Source organism: Chamaea fasciata, unplaced genomic scaffold (assembly GCF_029207755.1).
Source record: "Chamaea fasciata isolate MVZ Bird 193981 ecotype frontalis unplaced genomic scaffold, bChaFas1.0.hap1 SCAF_1, whole genome shotgun sequence".
Taxonomy (NCBI): Eukaryota; Metazoa; Chordata; class Aves; order Passeriformes; family Sylviidae; genus Chamaea; species Chamaea fasciata.
The window spans coordinates 5,034,514-5,054,022 of NW_027094086.1; the positions used below are offsets into that span (position 1 = coordinate 5,034,514).

A 19,509-nucleotide genomic window follows, 5' to 3' on the forward strand; every position below is an offset into this window, starting at 1 on the left:
CATTGAGATCCTTGGCTCCGGTACTGCAGGAGGGAAGTGTGTTCTGGGAAGGAAGGAAATTATCTCTCAATATGTACACAAACACTTGGGCATGCACACACACTCTTAAATCAATCTAAATGAATGGATTTTTTTTTTTTTTTTTTTTTTTTTTTTTTTTTTTTTTTTTTTTTTTTTTAGGTATGCATAAAAGGTAATCTGGTTGAGCCAGACTTAATTGCTTCCCTTTTGTTTGGATTTTCTATTTTCTCATGAAGATATTAGAAAGAAATGCTCTGAGCTATTCTTAGATACAAAGGTAGAGATAGAGGGCAAAGGGTTCATTTACAATTCCTACAGCAAACCATTGAAGCTAAAAGGCAACTGATGAGCGGCTTGAAAACATAGATTCATCCACTAAGCTTAGGGAGTATTTCCAAATGTTTGTGCTGGTCTGGGGATCTAACCCTTTGTGCAGCTGTAAAACCCACTGGATGGAGAAAGCAGAAAACAAGTGGGATTTTTAATTTTTTTTTTTAATTTTCTTTTTTTTTTTTTTTAAAGTTAATGAAAGGAGTCACCTTGCAGGGAGAAGCTTGAAAACATGAACTGATATAAAGTAATGAATTGATGTAAATTTACTGGTTTTGAAGGAAGCAACTGGACTTCAGCTCTGTGCCAGGAGACTGAGAAGCATAAAGGTTATCCACAGACATGCATTCTTTATGTTTTGAGAAACTCAAGTCAGTTAAACCCTGATAATGGTATATCATTATAACCACTACCTTACCTCCATGATCTTAGGGCAATACTGCAAAAAGGAAATTGATCATGTTGGACAGGATAGCCCATGGCATTACAGTGTACTCTTGCAGAAGAAATCCAATGCCAAAAAGGTTTTCTAGCCCTTCCCTAAAATACAGTGGTGATTATCACTTCCTTTCAGAGAATCAGAGATGGGCAGGGACCTCTAGAAACCATGTGGTCCTATCCCTGCTTAAGCAGGGCCACATAAAGCCACTTCCCATGGACCATATGCAGATGGCTTTTGAACCTCCCTGGGCAACCTGTGCCAGCGCTGGGTCACCTTCACAGTAAAGAATTTCCTGATGGTCAGAGGGGAGCTCCTGTGTTTCAGTGTGTGCACATAGCTTCTGATCCTGCCACTGGGCAGCACTGAATCAAAGGGCCTGGCTCTGTCCTCTTTGCACCCTCCCTCTGATGCCTTAAGTTTTAGCTTTCATATTTTTCAGATTCTATGCTGCCTAGGTGTGTAGTTCTGAGCTCCATATTAAGTGTTGGTAAGTTCTCTTCTCAGGGTAGGTAGACAAAACAATCCCTTTCCAGCTTGAAACCAAGGACACCATTATAAGCTTCAGCCCCAAAAGGTATAAACAAAAGAGAACTGAAGAGAGCAACAAGGAGGATGGAACTTCACAATCTGAAGCTATAATTGGACAATTAGCCCCAATATGGACTAAAACTTATAAAAGTGTGAAACCTCATGACCTCTCATCCATTTTGTGACCATTTTGGGTCCATCTTGGTTGTAACCCTGGCCAGGCTCTTGTACTGCCCAAGGTCTACCTTTAAAGGCCTTTTAATAAATACCTACTTTATTCCCTTAGCTCTGTCTAGTCTCTGTTCTAGGTCAGCCTCACAAGGCATCACCTCGAGGTGTTCATCTACATTGTGGAGATCCCCTTGAGCCTTCCCCAGCCTGAGCAGTCCAGTTCTCACATCCTGTCCTCACAGGAGAGATGCTCCAGTCCCTTAATCCTCCTCCTGACCCTGCCTTGGAGTCTCTCCAGTGTGTCCATGTCTCTCTCATTATGAGGAGCCCAGAACTGGATACAGCACTCCAGTACTCCTCAACAGTGTTCTAATTGTAAAAAAAAAAAAAAAAAAAAAAAAAAAAAGAAAGGAAATTTTGGAACAGCAGCTGTTCCAACTGGGACACCAACACTGGTTTTGGATAGCTTTAGATTGAACACTGAAGGGTTTTTTGTGCTCTTTTTGCAGCTTTGGCCAAGAAGAGGTTTTCATCTGGGTGTCTCAGTTGTGCTGGCCTGACCTCTGGAATAAATGTTCCTTTCTGAACTTTCTTCTTCTTTGGCAATGGCTTCAGTTTATTTTTTATCCAGTGGCTGCGTTGAGGCTTGTTCAGTTTGCCAGGCTAAAGGGCATCACAAGAACATGCATCATTTTGTACTTTTTGTCTAAGGCAACAAAACAAAACTAAGTTTAAAAAATCACTTTGGTGTTATTTTTTTTCTGTGAAAACTCCTGAAGCATAAAAATAGTGTCTTTCCTTGAAGAGGGGATATTACTAATGTAAATCCAATGCAGAGGAATAATATGATGTATGTCAAAAGGCAAGCAACTGAGGAGGAGCTGGAGTGATGGAAATGCCTCATGGGCATATGAGATTGTGGGGATAGGTATTCACATAAAGGATGCTTTCTTACATGTGCCCAGGGCTTTCTCTTATCTCTGAACACGAACCCATAGAGAAATAGAAATGTTCCTGTATTAATAGTGCATTGGAGATAACCCTCATCTGAAAAATACAGTAATACTGCACAACTGGGAACCCTTTCAGAGCAGGGAATTGGACTGGCAATTTCATAGTGTGTTGGTAATGAAACATTTTGGTTCTGTATAAGCAAATGGGCAAGGTTAATGGACACATTACTCCAGCTGTCATTGTCCCAGCAGTAACCAATTTGGAGGCTTTATATTTTCTGCTGTCCCAGTAAGGGAAAGAAAAGTAGAAAATTAAAAATAGAAATCCCAGAGTGATTTAAAGTGCAAAGCTTGAATGAGCTTGTAGTACTCCAGTTCAATTTAAAATGCCTCTTTTCCTTATAATCTGGATTTTAATATATGTATTACATTGGGAATTCTGCCGATGTCTGTCCTGCTCCAAAAGCTCACCTCCGTGCAGAAGGATTTATTCTGGCTGTAACACATGAACATGGGCCTCCAGCCCTGGATCTCTCTAGCTGCTGTTTGTATTGATGGTTCCTGTTTGTATTTCCCTTCACCTCATGCTGTTGATTTGCAACACCATGAGAAATGGTCTGTGGCTTTGGCCTTCAAGGGAGGAGGTTAAAAAAATATCTTCTGGTGCCTGTGTATAGATCATAATTGTTTTTTTTTTCATAGCTCTTTCAACAGCTGTGGACAGATATCAGGCCCTCATGAGCTGTTTTTTTTCTCAAGTAGGTCTCCTGCACAACAGCACAGCATTGGGTTTTCTTTCCCAAAATTAACTGTCCCCCACTCCTGGTTTCACTGAGGTTACTTTTTTGGTTTTGGGTCTCCTGTCAAGATTAATGCCATTTCTGAAGCCGGTGTCCAGCCTAATGAGGACTTGTTTCCTTGATTTGCAGACATCCTGGTTGATGGCAAGGTCTGTGACTGTGATGCCGTCGTGACCTGCCAGGTGGGGGACCCTGTCCCCTTGCAGGTGAAGTTGACCAACTGGAGCAAGCACAGCGTGGGGCCCTTTGCTCTGACCATGATGCCCTACCAGGATTACCAGAATGGTGTGCACAACTACGACCTGCAGGATGCCATCACCTTTGTGGGGTCCAACACCTTCCACATTGACACTGTAAGTTGCTTTGTCACAAGTATCAGCATTTTGAATGATGTGCATTTGAAAGGGGTTTCATTACTCTATTGTGCATTTTAAGGCAGAGTAATTTTTGGAAACCCCCAGGATTATGGCAGCTACTGCCAACAGTGCTGCTGTGTTCATCTGGAGTGTTCTCTCTGAAATGGTTTAAGACTGCAATTTCCAACCATGCAACCCGCTAGTAAATTATCAGAGGCAGCAACTTTTGGTCACTCCAGATCTGGCTGAATGTGAACGGGTAACCCTAGATTGAATGTTCAATACCATATTGCCAGTCCCTTGAGTCACCCAGCGCAGCCTGCGGTAATAGATTTTAAATAACTTTTGTTTTTTTCCTTTAGTCCATAAGAAACATTCCCCAGGCTGAGCCAAGGAACTCGGCAAATCAGTTTTAGTCAGGTCCTGAGGAAACACAACAGACTGCATAAAGAAAATGCTAGGCATTAATGGGCAATCTGATGAGCTGGTTCATTTCCTGGATGCTTAGCATTCTGTTATAAAACCATACAGAAATGCTTAAAATGAGGCAGAAAAAAAAAGGGCCCCTTTTTAAAACAATTGAGATTATGATTTTTCTCTCAATTTCTGTAGAAAATTCAAGTGTAGCAGCTTTTTGCTTCTAAGGCAAGACACTGAAAATACAGAACACTACTCTCTCCCGTATCCTTCCCTCCCAAAAATACCACAACAAAATACCTGGAATGAAAATTTGCAGGCAATGCTGCAGGGCGGAATGAACAGCATTTCTGGTAACTCATGAAATAAACATGAAGAAGGGAGTGAGTGTTTGGGATAGTGCTTAGGACCTTTGTTTAGGTCAGCTCTTCAGATTGGTAATAAAATGTATCTGTCAAAATTTAATATATAAGTGAACCTCAGTTAGAAAGAAAACAAAGGTTAACCACAGATATAGTCACCATGCATATTTTTCAATTACTCATTATGGGAGAAAATATTTCTAAAAGCTAATGAGCATGAAATATACCATAAACTTGAATTTTAATGGGGGCTAACTGCATTCTTATAGCTGAATAATTTAAATATGTCAACAGAAATCATCCAGGGATGGCTTTCTTTGACGCTGTTTCTGACAATGTGGAGTTTTTAATCAGAGTGGTGGTGTTTGGATGCCCAGCTGCCAAAGGGCCTGACCCTCCAGGCTAATGAGGGAAAAGGGAGATGTCAGTGTGATGTATTCTTACCTTCTGATTGAGTCTCCTACAGGGCAAAAAGTCAGGAGGTCACATCTCTGGTGCCTGCCCAGGCAGCCTTCTCATACGTTACGGTCCCTGCTTTTGCCCCATTGCTCAGTGTTTTGACATTTCTCCTGTAAACACAATCCCCAAGAAGTTAAAAATAGAATTGTTTTCTGCTGCTTGTCCTCCTTTCCATACAAAAAGGTGAAATGAGCAAAATGTCGACTCTTAGACAAGAAGTGTTACATTTCATTGTGTGTGGTGTTGGCACTGCACAGGCTGCTAGGGGAAGTGCTTGGTCATGTTTCTTTGGGGTATAGAGCCCTGATTGTGGAAGAAAATCCTTTATGTCTGCCAGAGGCCCTTCCTTCTCTCATACTAACTAATTTAGGAATAGAAAATAGATTTCAGAAAGTTCCACCTGTTTGGGGAGGATGAGGGGAAAGCCCTGGGTTGTGCATTTGTTGCTTCAGGGAAGAACCACCATGCTCAGAATTGTGCTTATGCTCTGAGTTTGGCCAAAAGCGAGACAGACGCTGGTTAAAAAAACCAAAGAAGCTCATGACTAGATGAGATGAAAGACAACCATAGTTTCTCCTTTTTATAAACAAAAGTTGAGATACTGGACCAGATTCCTTGCTGTTTTTCAACTCAGTGCTGCTGTGTGGAAGCTGTTAAAAATGTCCCATCATTTTTTTAACCTGAGGTCATGGGCACTTGACTATTTTTCTTGTCTAGTGGAGGTGGCTTGAGGTGCTGCCCTTTTCCAGCTGCTTGTGAAAGATGCTCTCCTCTCCCCCAGCAGACCCATCAGGACAAGATACTGTGAGCACTTGTTTTTGCGCAAAGTTGTCCAGTTTAGCAAAAAACTACGTTGGTCAGCATTTTACGTTAATTGGGCTGCCTTCACACTGACACTGGCACAGGAATACTGACATGATTTATTGCAGGGCTGAGCTGGGTGGGAGGAGAATCAAGTCTGGTTTGGTGTATCATTTGGTCAAGAATGAGTGGGAGCATCAGGTATTACAGCAAGGGCAGATACTCCTCACACCCTGAAAATTCACTCTGTTGTCATGCAGAAACTTCATTATTGGCACAAAACAATCACAACAGATCCCTCTGCCTTCCTAAATACTAGTTTCATATTAAGTCTCATGCTCAAAAAATCACCATTAGTTTTGATTCCTGACTATAAAGTCTCAAAGCAGTTTCTGCTGCTTCATGGAAGACAGTGGATATAGACAGGAATTTTCGGGATGCAGATGCTGCTTTGCAGTGTGAATATAAATTGTGGAAAAGGTAAAAGTTTCACAATTTTGTATTTCCCTTTCTTGTGGCTTGAAGTCAAAGTTAGAGGATTTATCTTGGAAGTAATGTAATGATGCTTATTCACCTCTTTGTGCTTTTACCTCGGTTCTATGCAGCAGCCTGGGTTTGTGTCACAAAGTCTCTTCTGGGAGATGCTGCTTCAAAAAGCAAAATCTTTTCTGGAAAATTTTAAAGGATATTGAGTTATTTCCATGCATTTTAAATTAAGTAAAATTTGTATTTTTAAGCACAACTTCTAATTTGGCTAACCTTACTTTTCTCTGTATTTGACAGAAAAAAATTATGACTTAAATATTTGCCATTTTTTGTTCCATGGGTGATTTTGAAACATGAGTTAACATGGTAGAACCTACCCATTAAAATACAGTGGATTTATTTATTTTTTTTATCTTGCTTCACAACATAAAGTTTATCTTTTGCCCTATTATTAATTTTTCTAGTTCTTACCAATTTCTTTTTGTTGAATAATTAGTTGATCAAACAGAGTTGCTTTTTACCAAATTAAAACCAAAAATATTGCCTTTTGTGGCGAATCCTGTAACTCCCAGCAATTCATCCTCTCCTGTTGTCCCTGCTTGTGCCATTACTTATTCTCAAGCAGGATTTTTTCCTGTGTGTGTTATCATGCACAAGCTCAAGCTATTGGTAGTGGGAGATGAGGAGAAATTCATTAGTAGATGGTCATTTTGAATCAGCTCAGAAGCCAGGGTGAACATTTGCTCACTTCTGGCAGGTCCTCTGTGGCCCATCTGGAACAAATTATTTTTCTTGGCACTGTTTTATTCACACTGTAAACTCTTTGGGGCAGCGAGCAGTAGCTGGCACCAACCCTAATCTCCAACTGAGCTCCCTAAGTACTACAGCAGTATAAATAAGTAGTAATTAGTTCTAAGCAATCGCAGTCCCACATGGTAGCCTAAATCAGGGAAGGATTAGGATGGAGCTAGAAACTTAATTTTTCTTCTACTTTGGTGGAACAAAGGAGTAATGTGGACTTTTTTCCTTGATTTTCGATTGTTATTTTCTGAGGCACAAGCTGCTCATCTTTGTTTCCACTAACGATGGAATTTTAATAAAACCTATTTTAACTCTGCCCTGACTCAGGAATGTCAGCATCCTGATGAATGATTCAACACACATGCAGGCACATATCTGGGCAGTGGCACTTCCAGAGCTGTGTGCTGCCGACTGAAGGACAGCATGAATTGGGTCTGGGTCAGGCGCGAGTCATGTTCCTCATACTTTAGCTGGGTCATGCACTGCAGTCAGTGGGGTGGTGTGTCCTGCCAGCTATGGAGGTGACCACCTAAACCACTCTGAGTGGCTGAGCAAGTCATCGGAGCTTATGCAGTTTAGGGAACATTTTGCCTCAATCTGCATTTGATCAGATGAATGCTTGTGTTGAACAGCTGGCGTAGATGTGGACATAACACTTTACAGACATCTGAGTGGATTCAGTTCCAGACTGAGACACCTGAATGAGGAGGTGTTACCAGGGGTGCTGGCCATGGAGGTGTGGTCTGCAGCAGGTAGAACCTGGCTTATTAACACAGGGCTGAGATTCAGTTACTTAAAAGCAGATGTTTGCCATGATCCAGGTGCTGTGCCTATCCTACCAGCCACCAGATGCTGCCAGAAATTCTGTAAGACATCCTGGGCATCTTCCCAGTCCTGTGCAGGTGTCTCAGTGCCTTAGGCCATGCCATTACCAGTGTTTAGACAGCTCTCTTCTGGCTCTGCAGGCTGCCTAGGGAGACCATTCTGTGTTTGCTCCACTGTCTGCATTGACTAGGTATCCTCCTCTTGTAGTAGGAGCTTGGATACCTTCGTCTCCCAAATGTAGGTTTAACCTCAAAATTAGTCCTGTGCCTGGTGTAGCAGCTGGGCTGGATGTGACCCTCTACTGACCTGGCTGCTGCAGCTTAATGTCTGATCCTTTGGGAATGTTTGTAGGCAGCCCCACTGGAGACACAGCCTTACTTTCCAAAGTTGGTTCCTGTTTTGAAGGAAACATCTTGTAACTTCTGCAGAGCCACCTGCACACAAGCAAGGCGAAGGTTTTCAAGCTCATTTTGCTTCCCTGTTTCCTCTCCAAACCACAAGTGTTGATACAGTGGTGGTGGTACAACAGCTGTGGGTAGAGCCCAAACCATGAGTGTGATGTCTGGTGTTGATGCTGATGAGCCTGAAGCCACCTTCCTGCTTGCCAAAGGCTCTGAGCTGGGCTGTGACAGATATTCCTTCATGCTGCAGAAAGACTAGGAAAAACAGACCAGGAGCTTGAAAAAGCTAAGGGTCCTGAGGAGGCTTTGCTTGCTGTTTGCCTGCACCCACTGCTGGCATTAGTGCCTGCCTCTGCCCTCCTCTGGATGAAAGTCCACATCAGTGCCAGTGAGGCAGAAATCAAGCAGGCAGCCCTGGGAAAAGGGGAAGGAAGCAACAGGGGGCATGGCTTGATGTTGTGCATGTCCAGACGCGGTGCCAGAGGGCAAAAAACTTGTACCCAGCAAGTAGAGGAGATGCCAAGGACAGGGTCAGGGGAGCAGCTGTGGCTGCTCGGATCATTCACGTGGATGACAAAATGCTGATACAAGTTTGCTGTAGGTCAGCAGAAGTGCTCAGCACCAAAACCAAAGGCAGCCTGGGCTCTCCAGCTCTGAGGATGTGACTGCTTGTGAACAGACAGGCAGGAACTGCAATTTAGAGTCATAAAACCACAGAATGGTTTGGGTTGGAAGAGATTTTAAAGCTCATCTCATTCCAACCCCTCTGCCTTGAGCAGGGACACTTTCCCCTATCCCAGGTTGCTCCAAGCCCCGCTCAGACTGGCCTTGAACATTTCCAGGGATGGGGCATTTATAGATTGCCTGGACAACCTGTGCCAACCATCCTCACAGTAAAGAATTTTTTCCCATATATGTATCCTAAATTTCCCCTCTTTAAATTTGATCCCCATACTCTTTGTCCTATCACTAAAGATCCTGATGGAGAGAGTTTTCCAGCTTCTCTGTAGCTCATTCAAATACTGGAAGGTGCTGTGAGGTCTCCACTCAACCTTCTCTTCTCCAGGCTGAACTACCACAATTCTCTCAGCCTCTCTTTATAGCAAAGCTGCTCCAGTACCTTTAGCAACTTTGTGGCCCCTCTCTGCACTTCTTCCAGTTTAGGGAGATCCGGACTGATAGTCCAGGGGACTACACAGAATGCATGTTTCCTGGCTAAAGAACCCAGCAGTGAAAGTCCAAAAAAAAACCAAAAAAAACCAAAAAAAAAACCAGGAGAAAATGGAAACAGCTCATTCCCTTTCCTTCTGAAAGCTACAGAGAATCTGCCTCATGGAAGGTGGTGGCTGGAAGTTTTCAGCTCTCTGGAATATCCTTGAGTTCCCTGAACCCCTGAAATCTTCTGCTGATCATTTGCCTTCTGCCTCTTCCCCACCATGGCCTTCCCACCATCCCTGTTGTGGTCCTCCCAAGCGGTGGCAGGTTGTCCTTTGGCAAAGGGTGTCCATGAGCACTTTCCCAGTTCACACTCCATTGTTCATGTCCCAGTTTACCATACAATGAAATTTTTTGTAATGGGAAACAGCCCTGATCACCTGTCTCAGAGCCTCAGCCTCTATTGGGCCTTTTCTGCTGGGATGAAGCTGCCTTTTCACAATTTTTTGAAAAATTCCATCCAGTGGAATGGCTTTGTGTTGATTTGGTGTTTTGCATTTGCTGTAACTTTAACTCAGTTCTAGGCATCCTGAAACTGGATTTAACATCTTGTGGAAGCAGCTACTAATTCAAACATTATCACATGCTGAACAGTGGTGGGAGTGTTAAAGTTAGAAATTACTGAAGTGTCTTGCTGAAATGATGGACTGAGATATATTATTTGTTGTGAAGATATGGATTGTAGATGGATTTTTGATGAAGGAAGATACATAAATGTAGAAACAGTGTGAACTCTGTATATTTAATTTGGACAAGTAAAAGCAGGATGGCTACTGTTTTTGGGAAGTTTCTTGCTAAACTTCATTATTTCAGTGATAGTGACCTAAGTTCCTGATTAGAATTTGCAGTCAGATTGTGTCTCAGTAAGAAGTGAGAATGAACTTAGTTATTGCTAAGCTGTTAAAAGGTGTTTAACCATGTATTAAACATTAATTCAGTGACATGATTTAGAACTTTAATAGAGATGTTGGTAAATGCAGTCTAAGGAGAGATTTAGGGTGATCTCTACCTTAAACAAATTCTGTTTGGCTTCTAAAGGTTCATGTTCTGTTTTGAGCTGTGGCACAGATTTACTGCATGAGTGAATAACAGGATTAATTTTTTAATCTAACAGTTTTACTAGAATAGGGACGAGATGTTTACTCCTTTTTGTATGAAAGCATTACTAAGATGTGAAGTTGGAGTACTCTAAGACCCTTTGAAGGAGCTAATGAATTGCAAACTGCCATTAATTTGCTTTGTTGATGGTTTATTTGTACTGATTTTTGTGTTCACTTCTCCAGGTAAAGCCAACCAAAGACTCTGTGTACTTTGGAGCACTTCTCTTCCTCTACACGGGCGATTTCTACCTGAATATCAAATTCCATGAAGACAATTGCAGCAGGGAGCTGCCTCTGTCCTGGCTCTGCCTTCCCAGTGTCCACATCCGTGCCACAGAGCCTGTGGCCCCAACGAAGCTGTAAATGCTCTATGTGCTGCTTGATTAACCACAGCACACAGCAGGGCTTGGCACATCCTCTGCTTGACCCCAGCTTGTTTCTGTCCAACCCCAGGACACAATCTCTGCTTTGGAGGAACACTGTCTGAATTGGCTGATAGTCATTTGGACAGCTGCTTTGGCTAATTTCAGAGAGAGAGACAGAGAGAGAGAGATTATAACTATGCTGAAGTTTTCCTCTGTTTCCAGAAGGCCTTTGAAACTATATGCATTATACTTCAATATACTCCATTCATATCAGTGGTTTGAAAGAGTCTTGAGGGCTGAATTTTGCCATGTGTTTGAAGGTCTTCAATCCTGTTTGAGTAATCCTGTTTGATCCTTTTTAAATAAGATTTGTGTATCGGTATGAAATTCCTCCTGGTTTATGCTGGACCCATGGCATGTTCCCTTGGTGTAGAGATTTCTGTTAGATTTGTTCACTGACTTGCTCTTGTTCGTTTGTTTGCTGAGAATTTGGTGTCTTTGGTAGTAAATGGCAGTAGTGGTGCTTTTTAGTGTGTTACTGAAAGTAAGAATAGCCTCCAGTTATTCTCTCCCTCCCCTGAGCCCAGTGCCACTTGCTCCTGGTAAAGTCACTGCCTTTAGTTTGGCAGATCTATGAACTAGAAAGGAGAGAGGGTGAGGAAGAGAAAAAGAGTTTTGTCCTTGAGAGAATAAATAAGCCAACTTTTGGACTGCCTAAGGCTTGCCTGTGAATTTAGGCTTTCACAGTTCTGTTTTACACAGTCATAGTCACTTGAAACATTTGCAGACTCTTAAAGATCCACCAGAATTAATCAGATGATCATTAATATAACTTTCCATGAGTTTTTGCAAACACTTCTCATAAGATTTTTCATACTAATATATTGCTTTTTAAACGTGTCTGTTTTTTTCCTTTTTCTTTTTTGTTTTCTTTAAAGTTTGGTGGTTTTTTGGGTTTTTTTTAAGTTTAATTATTGGGCACTTAAGGCCATGGAATTCCTGAGCGTGAAAGTAGTTGTTGAATGTACTGATAATTTAGCCTATTTTTCAGAATGATGTTTTTGTATAGTGAGACATGTTTTTACCCCATGTAAAGCAGGGAGATGTCTTAGCTGTATGATTAATACATTATTTCATGGACCATATGTTTAAAACCTATCTCAGTCTTTTCTTAAATACATAGTTAAATTCGGTGGTAGTATGCTTTGGGGGTGGATACACCAAGATGTGGCAGGGACACTCCACTTAGTTCTACATGATTTAAGTCTACATGCACAGCCTCTTTGCAGATTCTTTGTTTCTTTAGAATTCGTGCAAACATGGGCCCCCATTGAATTCTGGCCTGACCCTTCCTGCTCAGTTCTGGCTCTCTGCATCATGCCCAGGGGTACTTCTAGATGTGACTGATGTTTTCCATAGGAAAGACAGTGCTCAAAGCTCCATTCATTGCATGCTTACAAATGACTGTTCATCTTAAATATATTCCTAACCTGAGGAATCTATAGCTGTAGCATGGTAGCTGTGTTTCCAGTGTATGCAGGGTATTATCTCTAAAAACCTGTGTTGTGGCAATGTTATCAATGTTTGTGCTTGAGCTGTGGTTCTCTACTCAACCCTGAAAGTGGAAGTTTTCAGTCTTGACCTGATGAAAATCTGAGCCCTGCTGAAGACTTATTTGCAATGATTCACTGCTCTGTCAGGTGCCAGTGAGGCCCATTAACAAAACTGTTCCTTAGACTGGCACTGTGGCTCTGGGCCTGAGACACCCCTGCAAAGAGGGTCCAACAGCTGAGTTGGGCCTGTTTTCCTGTCTCGGTGGAGCTTGGCTGACCAGATTGTGCCATGAGGCTGAATTCTCTATGACTGGCTAGGCAATACACAGGAAAATATGATCCAAGGAGAACAGGAACTAAACCAGTATAGCTTCTCTACAAAAGCTTGGTTTTGACATGAGTGTTTGTACTATGTTGCACAACACTGTTCCAGCAAAATCCAAATTGGGTTTTATTCAGTGTTCCCAGAAGATAACCTGTAGATTCTAGGAATACAGCTAAGGCTTTATAAGAACCACATTGCATTTGAAATAAAAGTATTGTAAAGCAGGTGCTGTTGCAGTCAGGATGCTTCAATTTACCCAGCTAAGGGACTATTCTCTAATTAATTTTTGACTGTGTCCTCTGAAGGTCTTGCTCTGTGGAGCCTGTCCTGGGATGCAACATTCCTGTGCCTTTTACTTATAGAGGATCCTGATCTACAGCCCACTGAAGCTCTTGGAATGGGAACAGATTTTATTATAACGAAAGCAGGCTGCATATTTTCTAGGTATCCAATATGCCATTATAAATCTGTCACATGTGCACATCAGTCTAAGTTCTTACATGTGAGCTGACCCTTAAAGGTCTATCTGTTCATTGCATGGTAGACTACTCTGTCCCTTGTCAACTTGGAGGCTTAGTTCATTTGGCAATTATGGTATCTTACCCAGTTTTCTCACACTTCTACTTGTCTTGGTGAGAGAGATGAAACACAATAATTTCTTCGTTCTGGGGATCATTTTTAACTTGTCCAGAAAGAAGATATTTAAGTGTTAGTGTAATTTGGAGGAGGGTTGAGGGAAAGGTGCTTAAAATCACTGGAGTTGCTGTCAGGATTGGTCCTTGTAGTACTTGAAAGAAGGATGATTCTTGTCTTATCTGCTTTTCTTTCTTGGTATTGGAAACTTCTTTTTCTTTCTCTGAAACACCCAGCAATTATTTTGAACATGGTGAGCTGAACTGTTCATTGTAAATCTGATACAAACCAGTGGTTGCAATAAATTATTCCTAATTTAAATGGCCATTGCTGAGAGCAGATGTTGATCCCATTTATGAATGCACTGGAGAAGCATAAGTTATGTAACTTTAACTGAATAAATACATGTGTCTTGTTATTTACACCTCTGCCAGTCTCTTCAGTCTGTAGTTCTTGGTTGTGTTCTTGTGTGGTTTTGCTGTTAATAGTGCATATTCTGTATTGTGTCTGTGAAAGAATATGTTGCACCCCAGAACTGAAATTTCAGTTTCACTCAAACTTTCTCTTCCTAGATGATCTCAGAGGTGGTGAACCCTGTCTGCTGTATAGTGTGGCACCTGTGTCAGTGCCCATTCACTGTCAGCTGAGGAGAGAGAGAGGCACTCACATAAAAGGCAACAAATGGCCAGAAGTTGTGTCCAGGGAGGCTTAGGTTGGATATTAGGAAAAGGTTTTTCCCCCAGAGGGTGGCTGGGTGCTGGAGCAGGCTCCCCAGGGAAGGGGTCACAGTCCAGAGCCTGACAGAGCTCAAGAAGTGTTTGGATAATGCTCTCAGGCACATGATGGGACTCTTGGGGATGGTCCTGTGGGGAGGTGGGAGTTGGATTTGCTGATTCTTGTGGATCCCTTCCAACTTGTCTTAATCCGTGACTGTGAAATGCCTCAGTGTCCCAGTACTGATGTTAAGGGTGGTGAGGCCCTGGCACAGGTTGCCCAGAGAAATGATCGCTGCCCCATCCCAGGAGACATTCAAAGTTGGGTTGGACAGGGCTCTGAACAACCTGATCCAGCTGAGCATATCCCTGCTCATTGCTGGAGGATTGAAACTAGACCTGTAAATGTTCCTTGCAACCCAGGGCATTTCATGATTCTATCACCCTTTCCATCCTTAAAGAAACAGCTCAAAGACTGGAAGGACCATCTTGGAAGGCTGACTGCAAGCACTTAAAAACCATTTGATGTCCAGCCTTGTCTGAGCTCCTTCTGTCAGTCCTGGGGCTCCTGTGTTTGGATGCCCGATCTAGAAGCTCTTAAGGTTTCCTTAGTGAGGGCCAGGTGCATGCTCCCTTCCTTGAGTCCTCTGGCTCCTGCCCTTGGTGTGGGCGGTGTGTTTGTCCCTGGAATGGGGCTGTGCATCCATCCTGCTTGCACTCCAGACCCCAGAGCAGAGCTGGCTGCCAGCTCTCCGGGGTGGAACCAAGCCCTTTGCAGCTCTGGGCGTGCAGCTCAGCTGTGTGGGCACAGGGGGGATTTGAAGGCTTCCCTACAGGTAGCTGCTTTACAGAGCTTTGCAAACATTCATGCTCTTTTCTTAATACAGAAGACACAAAAGATCTGGACAAAGTTTTTGTGTCAAGTGTTCCATGATAGCTGTTTCCTTCTGGGGTTAGGTCAGAGTTCGTGGGTTGTTCAGCATCTTTTTAGCTCTTAGCTTCTCATCTTGCTCTTTCTCACCTCACCCTTCCCACTGACTCTTCCACTTACTGCACTTTTCTGCTTTTCTTTGTTTGGTTCCAACAGAAAGGATTAACTTGTCCCTTTCTTTTTTTCCTTCCCCTGCATCTCTATTAGAGCCCTCCTAACGCTTTGTTCATGTTGGGAAAAGAATTGCTTCAAACCCAATTTCAGCTGCCAAACTGGAATTTGACTCTCATATATCCTCTCTTTAAAGCCTCTTGAGCTATTTCAGCTGAACAGGATCTTGTCTGTTTTGTTAAAATCTGACGTTTCTTGTTGGAAGGATACTTCAGGCATTCACGATACATCAATTCCATAACACCAGTGGGACTTTGTGTGTAGGTGACATGTAATTTTACATACATTGCTCACTTCCTGGCCCTGTGTTCCTGATTCAGCGTGATATCCAAGCATGTGCCTAATGTTAAACAGATCAATAGAAAAACATTAATTGGCCATCTTTTGATAGCTAATTAAGTATGGGAAAATATGCTAACCCTGTGCCCCAATGTGCAATCTTCATCTGAACCTGCCAATTTGTCATGGAGGCCCACATGCCATTGTGTTCCATGGGCTGTCACCACTGGCTCCCTGGAACCCTGGCACAGGGAGAAAGCATTTCATCAAAATCTGGCATTGTGTTTATACGAGTCTAGGAGTGCAGATCCTTCCAGGCCAAGATGTTCTCAGTGTGTGGCTGTACCAACCACACAAATGCACCCTGGAGGTGTAAATCAGATGCACAGACTTGCCTGGGAAGCCGCGTTGTCTCCAGTACTGTGCACCAGGCAAAGCAGTGCTCAGCCACCTCCTGCTTGCTGTTGCTCTTCCAAGTGTTTCTCTCCCAGGGGCTGGTGCCTGCGCATCCCCCAGCCTCTCCATCTTCACAGCCACAGAAAAGCTCCTCTGGAGTGCTCAGAAATCACTTGGCATACGGGAAGGCATATGTTAACAATGAGGCAGCACAGCAGCATTTCTGTGATGGATCCTCTGCAGAGAATTTGTTACAGCCCAGTGTTCTCTGATGGCATGGCTGGAGAAGGGAGATTCCAGCCCCTCTTCAGCCTGGATTCAGCTTGAACAAAACAATGTAGACACTTCCAGGGAGAAATCAGGCCAACTTTTGAAAGAGTTGAACAATGAGCACCTTGTTAATGACTATGAGGATGTCATCACTCATCTGTGTCAGAAATGGGGCCCTTCTGCTCTCCAAAGTCTGCCCATGTTCTTACAAACTGGTCCAGGCCAGTGGCTGAAGTGATGCCATAGCCTGATTCAGGCATTTGCCTTCCATCTCCTTTCCCAACAGCTCAGATCCAGAGCAGAGATGCCATTCCCTCCCTATTCCTTTGCCTGATTCGCCTCTTCACGTGGCCACACAAGGCTGAACCCACGCAGTGGGTTTGGGTTGAAAAGGGGAAAGAAAAGGCAGGGGAGTATTTTCCTTTCGTGTGTGCACACATGGGTGAGTTGCTGATGTGAAGCTGCATCATCACACAGAAGCCTGTGAAGCTGCAGCATCCCAGACCAGAAATTTCAGGGCAGAACAGGGGAAAATGAGCAATGGGAGGAAGGGGGGGGGGAAAAATGCAGAGGGAAATGGTACGGGGCTACAAACAGAGACATCTTCACAAGGTGCCTGAAGTTAACTGAGATGAATCAAGGTGAAATGGGTTATGTAACTGCCACAACATTAAAAATAGGTTATGCTGTATATTAAGATTTCATTTATAAATTGTTTATAAAGCATTCATAAATGTTAGATGTGGTAAGCACGTTATGCACACAAATGCTTTGTGTTTTAGCATTATCAATGGCCGCGCCCACGGCAGCTGCAGGTATTATAGATGGTTAAATCACAGCTCTGGAGACCAGCAGTTCAATAGCAATACACAATAAAAGATTAATCAATCACCTCAACATGTTCTAAATGGAACCTTAATATGAAGTGTGACCTTAGGAACTGTGAAACAGGGAACTTTTGCCCCTTTCATCCTTTTTTTTGTTACTAAAAAACCCCAACCCAAACCAACAAAACGCCAACACCTGCCTCTGCCCACCCCCTGCAACTCTCAATTCACCAGTTTAATAATGATTGTGTTTTTCCTCGCCTCTGGCTTGAGAAAGGCCACAGGCTCCTGAGAATTAAAAGGCTTTATGGAGAACATACATTTGGATGTGCCCCCCTCTGCTGCAAATGTGTTAATGTGTTTTGGGGGTATGGACTCCAGGGATGCAGAAGGATGTCACCCCAGATACCTGGAGAAACCACAAGTGCAAAGGTAACATGAAGAACAGAAGAGTCATGAAATAAGACTTGAACACGATAATTTAGTTTATTAAAATGAACCCTACATCCAGCTCTGGCAATTTGCTTACATGGAAGATGTCACCAGAGAAGATGCTACCATTACAGACCCTCAGCACAAAGCAGACCAAGTAAGAATTGTCCTTCCCCAGCATGGCATCCTCCATAATCCTGGAGGAAGGCATAAAGCCTGTCCAACTCCATCCCATCCCATCCAATCCCATCTTTCATTCCTGTGCAGAACTGAGTCTCACAAGACTCTTTTCACAAGTGGAAGAGAAAGCAGATGCTCCTGTCTTTCCATTCCTGGCTGAAGTCCTGGCCAGGGCTGTGCCTTTACAAGTCTCTTGAGGAGGGCACTGCAGGGACCTGGCCCAGGTCTGTAGTATTAGAATTGTGTGTCAATATTAGCCACTTTAAATTTAAATGCATTTAAATGCATTTAAATGTCACACAAAAATAAGATAAAATAGATGCAATGCTTTGGAATATGATTTTCAACATAAGTATTGAGTAAATCTACCACATTTTCCCTTTCATGTAGCTCTTCAAATGTTGCTGCTGTTGGTTTCAATATAAAATCACGTCCTCTAAAGCTTGTCCATGCTGGGGGCTCGGGGTCACACAAGCTCTGTTGAGAGAAACAACAGGAGGGATCAGTGATGTCGATAACACAAGCCTCTTTATTAAAAAACACTGGATATGAACAGGAGTCACACGATCTGTGCTTCTCCCCCCCAAAAAAAAAACAGAACACAGGGCAAGGGGGCTCTGTAAGGAAACATTCATCCTGCATCAGAAAAGTTTCCAACCTGAAATGCCTGATTTTTGCCATTGGGTGTAAAGAGAGGCCAGGGTGGTGAGTTGACATGGAAATATCCACTTACTGAACCAGTGCATTCAGATGAGATAAATCAGAGCCCCAGAATGATCTGGGTTGAAAGGATCTTTAAGGATCTCATTCCAACCCCCTGCCATGAGACACCTTTCACTAGACCAGGTTGCTCAGAGTCCCATCCAACCTGGCCTTCAACATTTCCAGAGATAGAGCATCTCTATCCACAGCTTCTCTGGGCAACCTGTACCAGGGCCTCACCACCCTCACTGTAAAGAATTTTTTCCTAATGAGCAAACTAAACCTATTTTCTGCCAGTTGAAAGCCATTTCCCTTTGTCCTATAAATCCCTATATCCTGTTCCATCAAACTTGGATGAAGTTAGCAAATGTGTTAAAAAACTTCAAAGGACCCAGGGACACACCTCTGTACCCCAACTCTGAGCACAGAAGACTCATTTTTTTGGAGATCAGACAGAGCAAACCCCTTTCTCTCCCCATCCAGGATGCAGCTCCATGGGGTTCAGGTTCGGGGGGACATGGACCCTTTCAGGCACTGTGGTACAAATATGAGGACTGTGGCTCATTCCCAGTATTTTTCCTTTTCACTACACCCACCATGGGCCAGGTGCAGGGTGACCTGGGCAAGGAGGGCACCAGGCAGCCTGTCAGCAAGGAGCCACATGATGGGGAAATGCAGCTCTCCTGGGGAGCACCCATGTGAAGTGTCCGGGGGAAGAGGGAAAACTGCTGCAGCTTTATCTCAGCTTTGTGCAAACCTGCCCTGACAAGACCTTCAGTTGAGAGGCTTTTTGAGCTGTTCCTGAATGAGCATGGTCATATTTTCCCTCTCTCTGTTCCCTGCACCCCTGGCCACACTGTAGATAAGGCAGCAGTGTTTTGGCAGCTGGGAAATGATGTTCTATCTGTTTGCACATGCAGGACACTAATGGAAACGTGCCACCCATCACCATCACTGGGGTCAGTTTGCCTCTGCTCGTCATGCTGGGGACATTGGCTGGTTGTTTTGGTGGCAGTGCAAAGAGCAGCAATGCTGGGCACAGACCACTGACCAGACAGATATGTGCTTTCAGTACTAAAAAAGCCCCTGCACCAGTCTTGCTCACTGCTCTCTTGCTCACTTCCAAACCTCTTTCTCCCCTAGCTTCTTTAGATTTTTAGTTTTAGGGTATTTTTTTCTGGCATCAGATTTATTTGTTTCTTAGGCCCTCACTGTTCTCAGTGTCACTTTTCTGCAAGTAGACCATGCCATTTTTTCTGTTCAT

General features: G+C 43.3%; 1 protein-coding gene across 2 annotated transcripts in view; it reads left to right on the forward strand.

Moving 5' to 3' along the window:
- TRAPPC9 (trafficking protein particle complex subunit 9) overlaps positions 1-13,773 on the forward strand; it is a 443,221-nt gene extending 429,448 nt beyond the window's left edge. For both annotated transcript variants that reach the window (XM_066175518.1, XM_066175527.1), the window contains 2 exons: positions 3,375-3,598; positions 10,652-13,773. In XM_066175518.1, coding sequence (XP_066031615.1) covers positions 3,375-3,598; positions 10,652-10,831 — 404 coding nt within the window. In that variant the 3' untranslated portion in view covers positions 10,832-13,773. The remainder of the gene's footprint in view (positions 1-3,374; positions 3,599-10,651) is intronic.
- Positions 13,774-19,509: the final 5,736 nt, after the last annotated feature.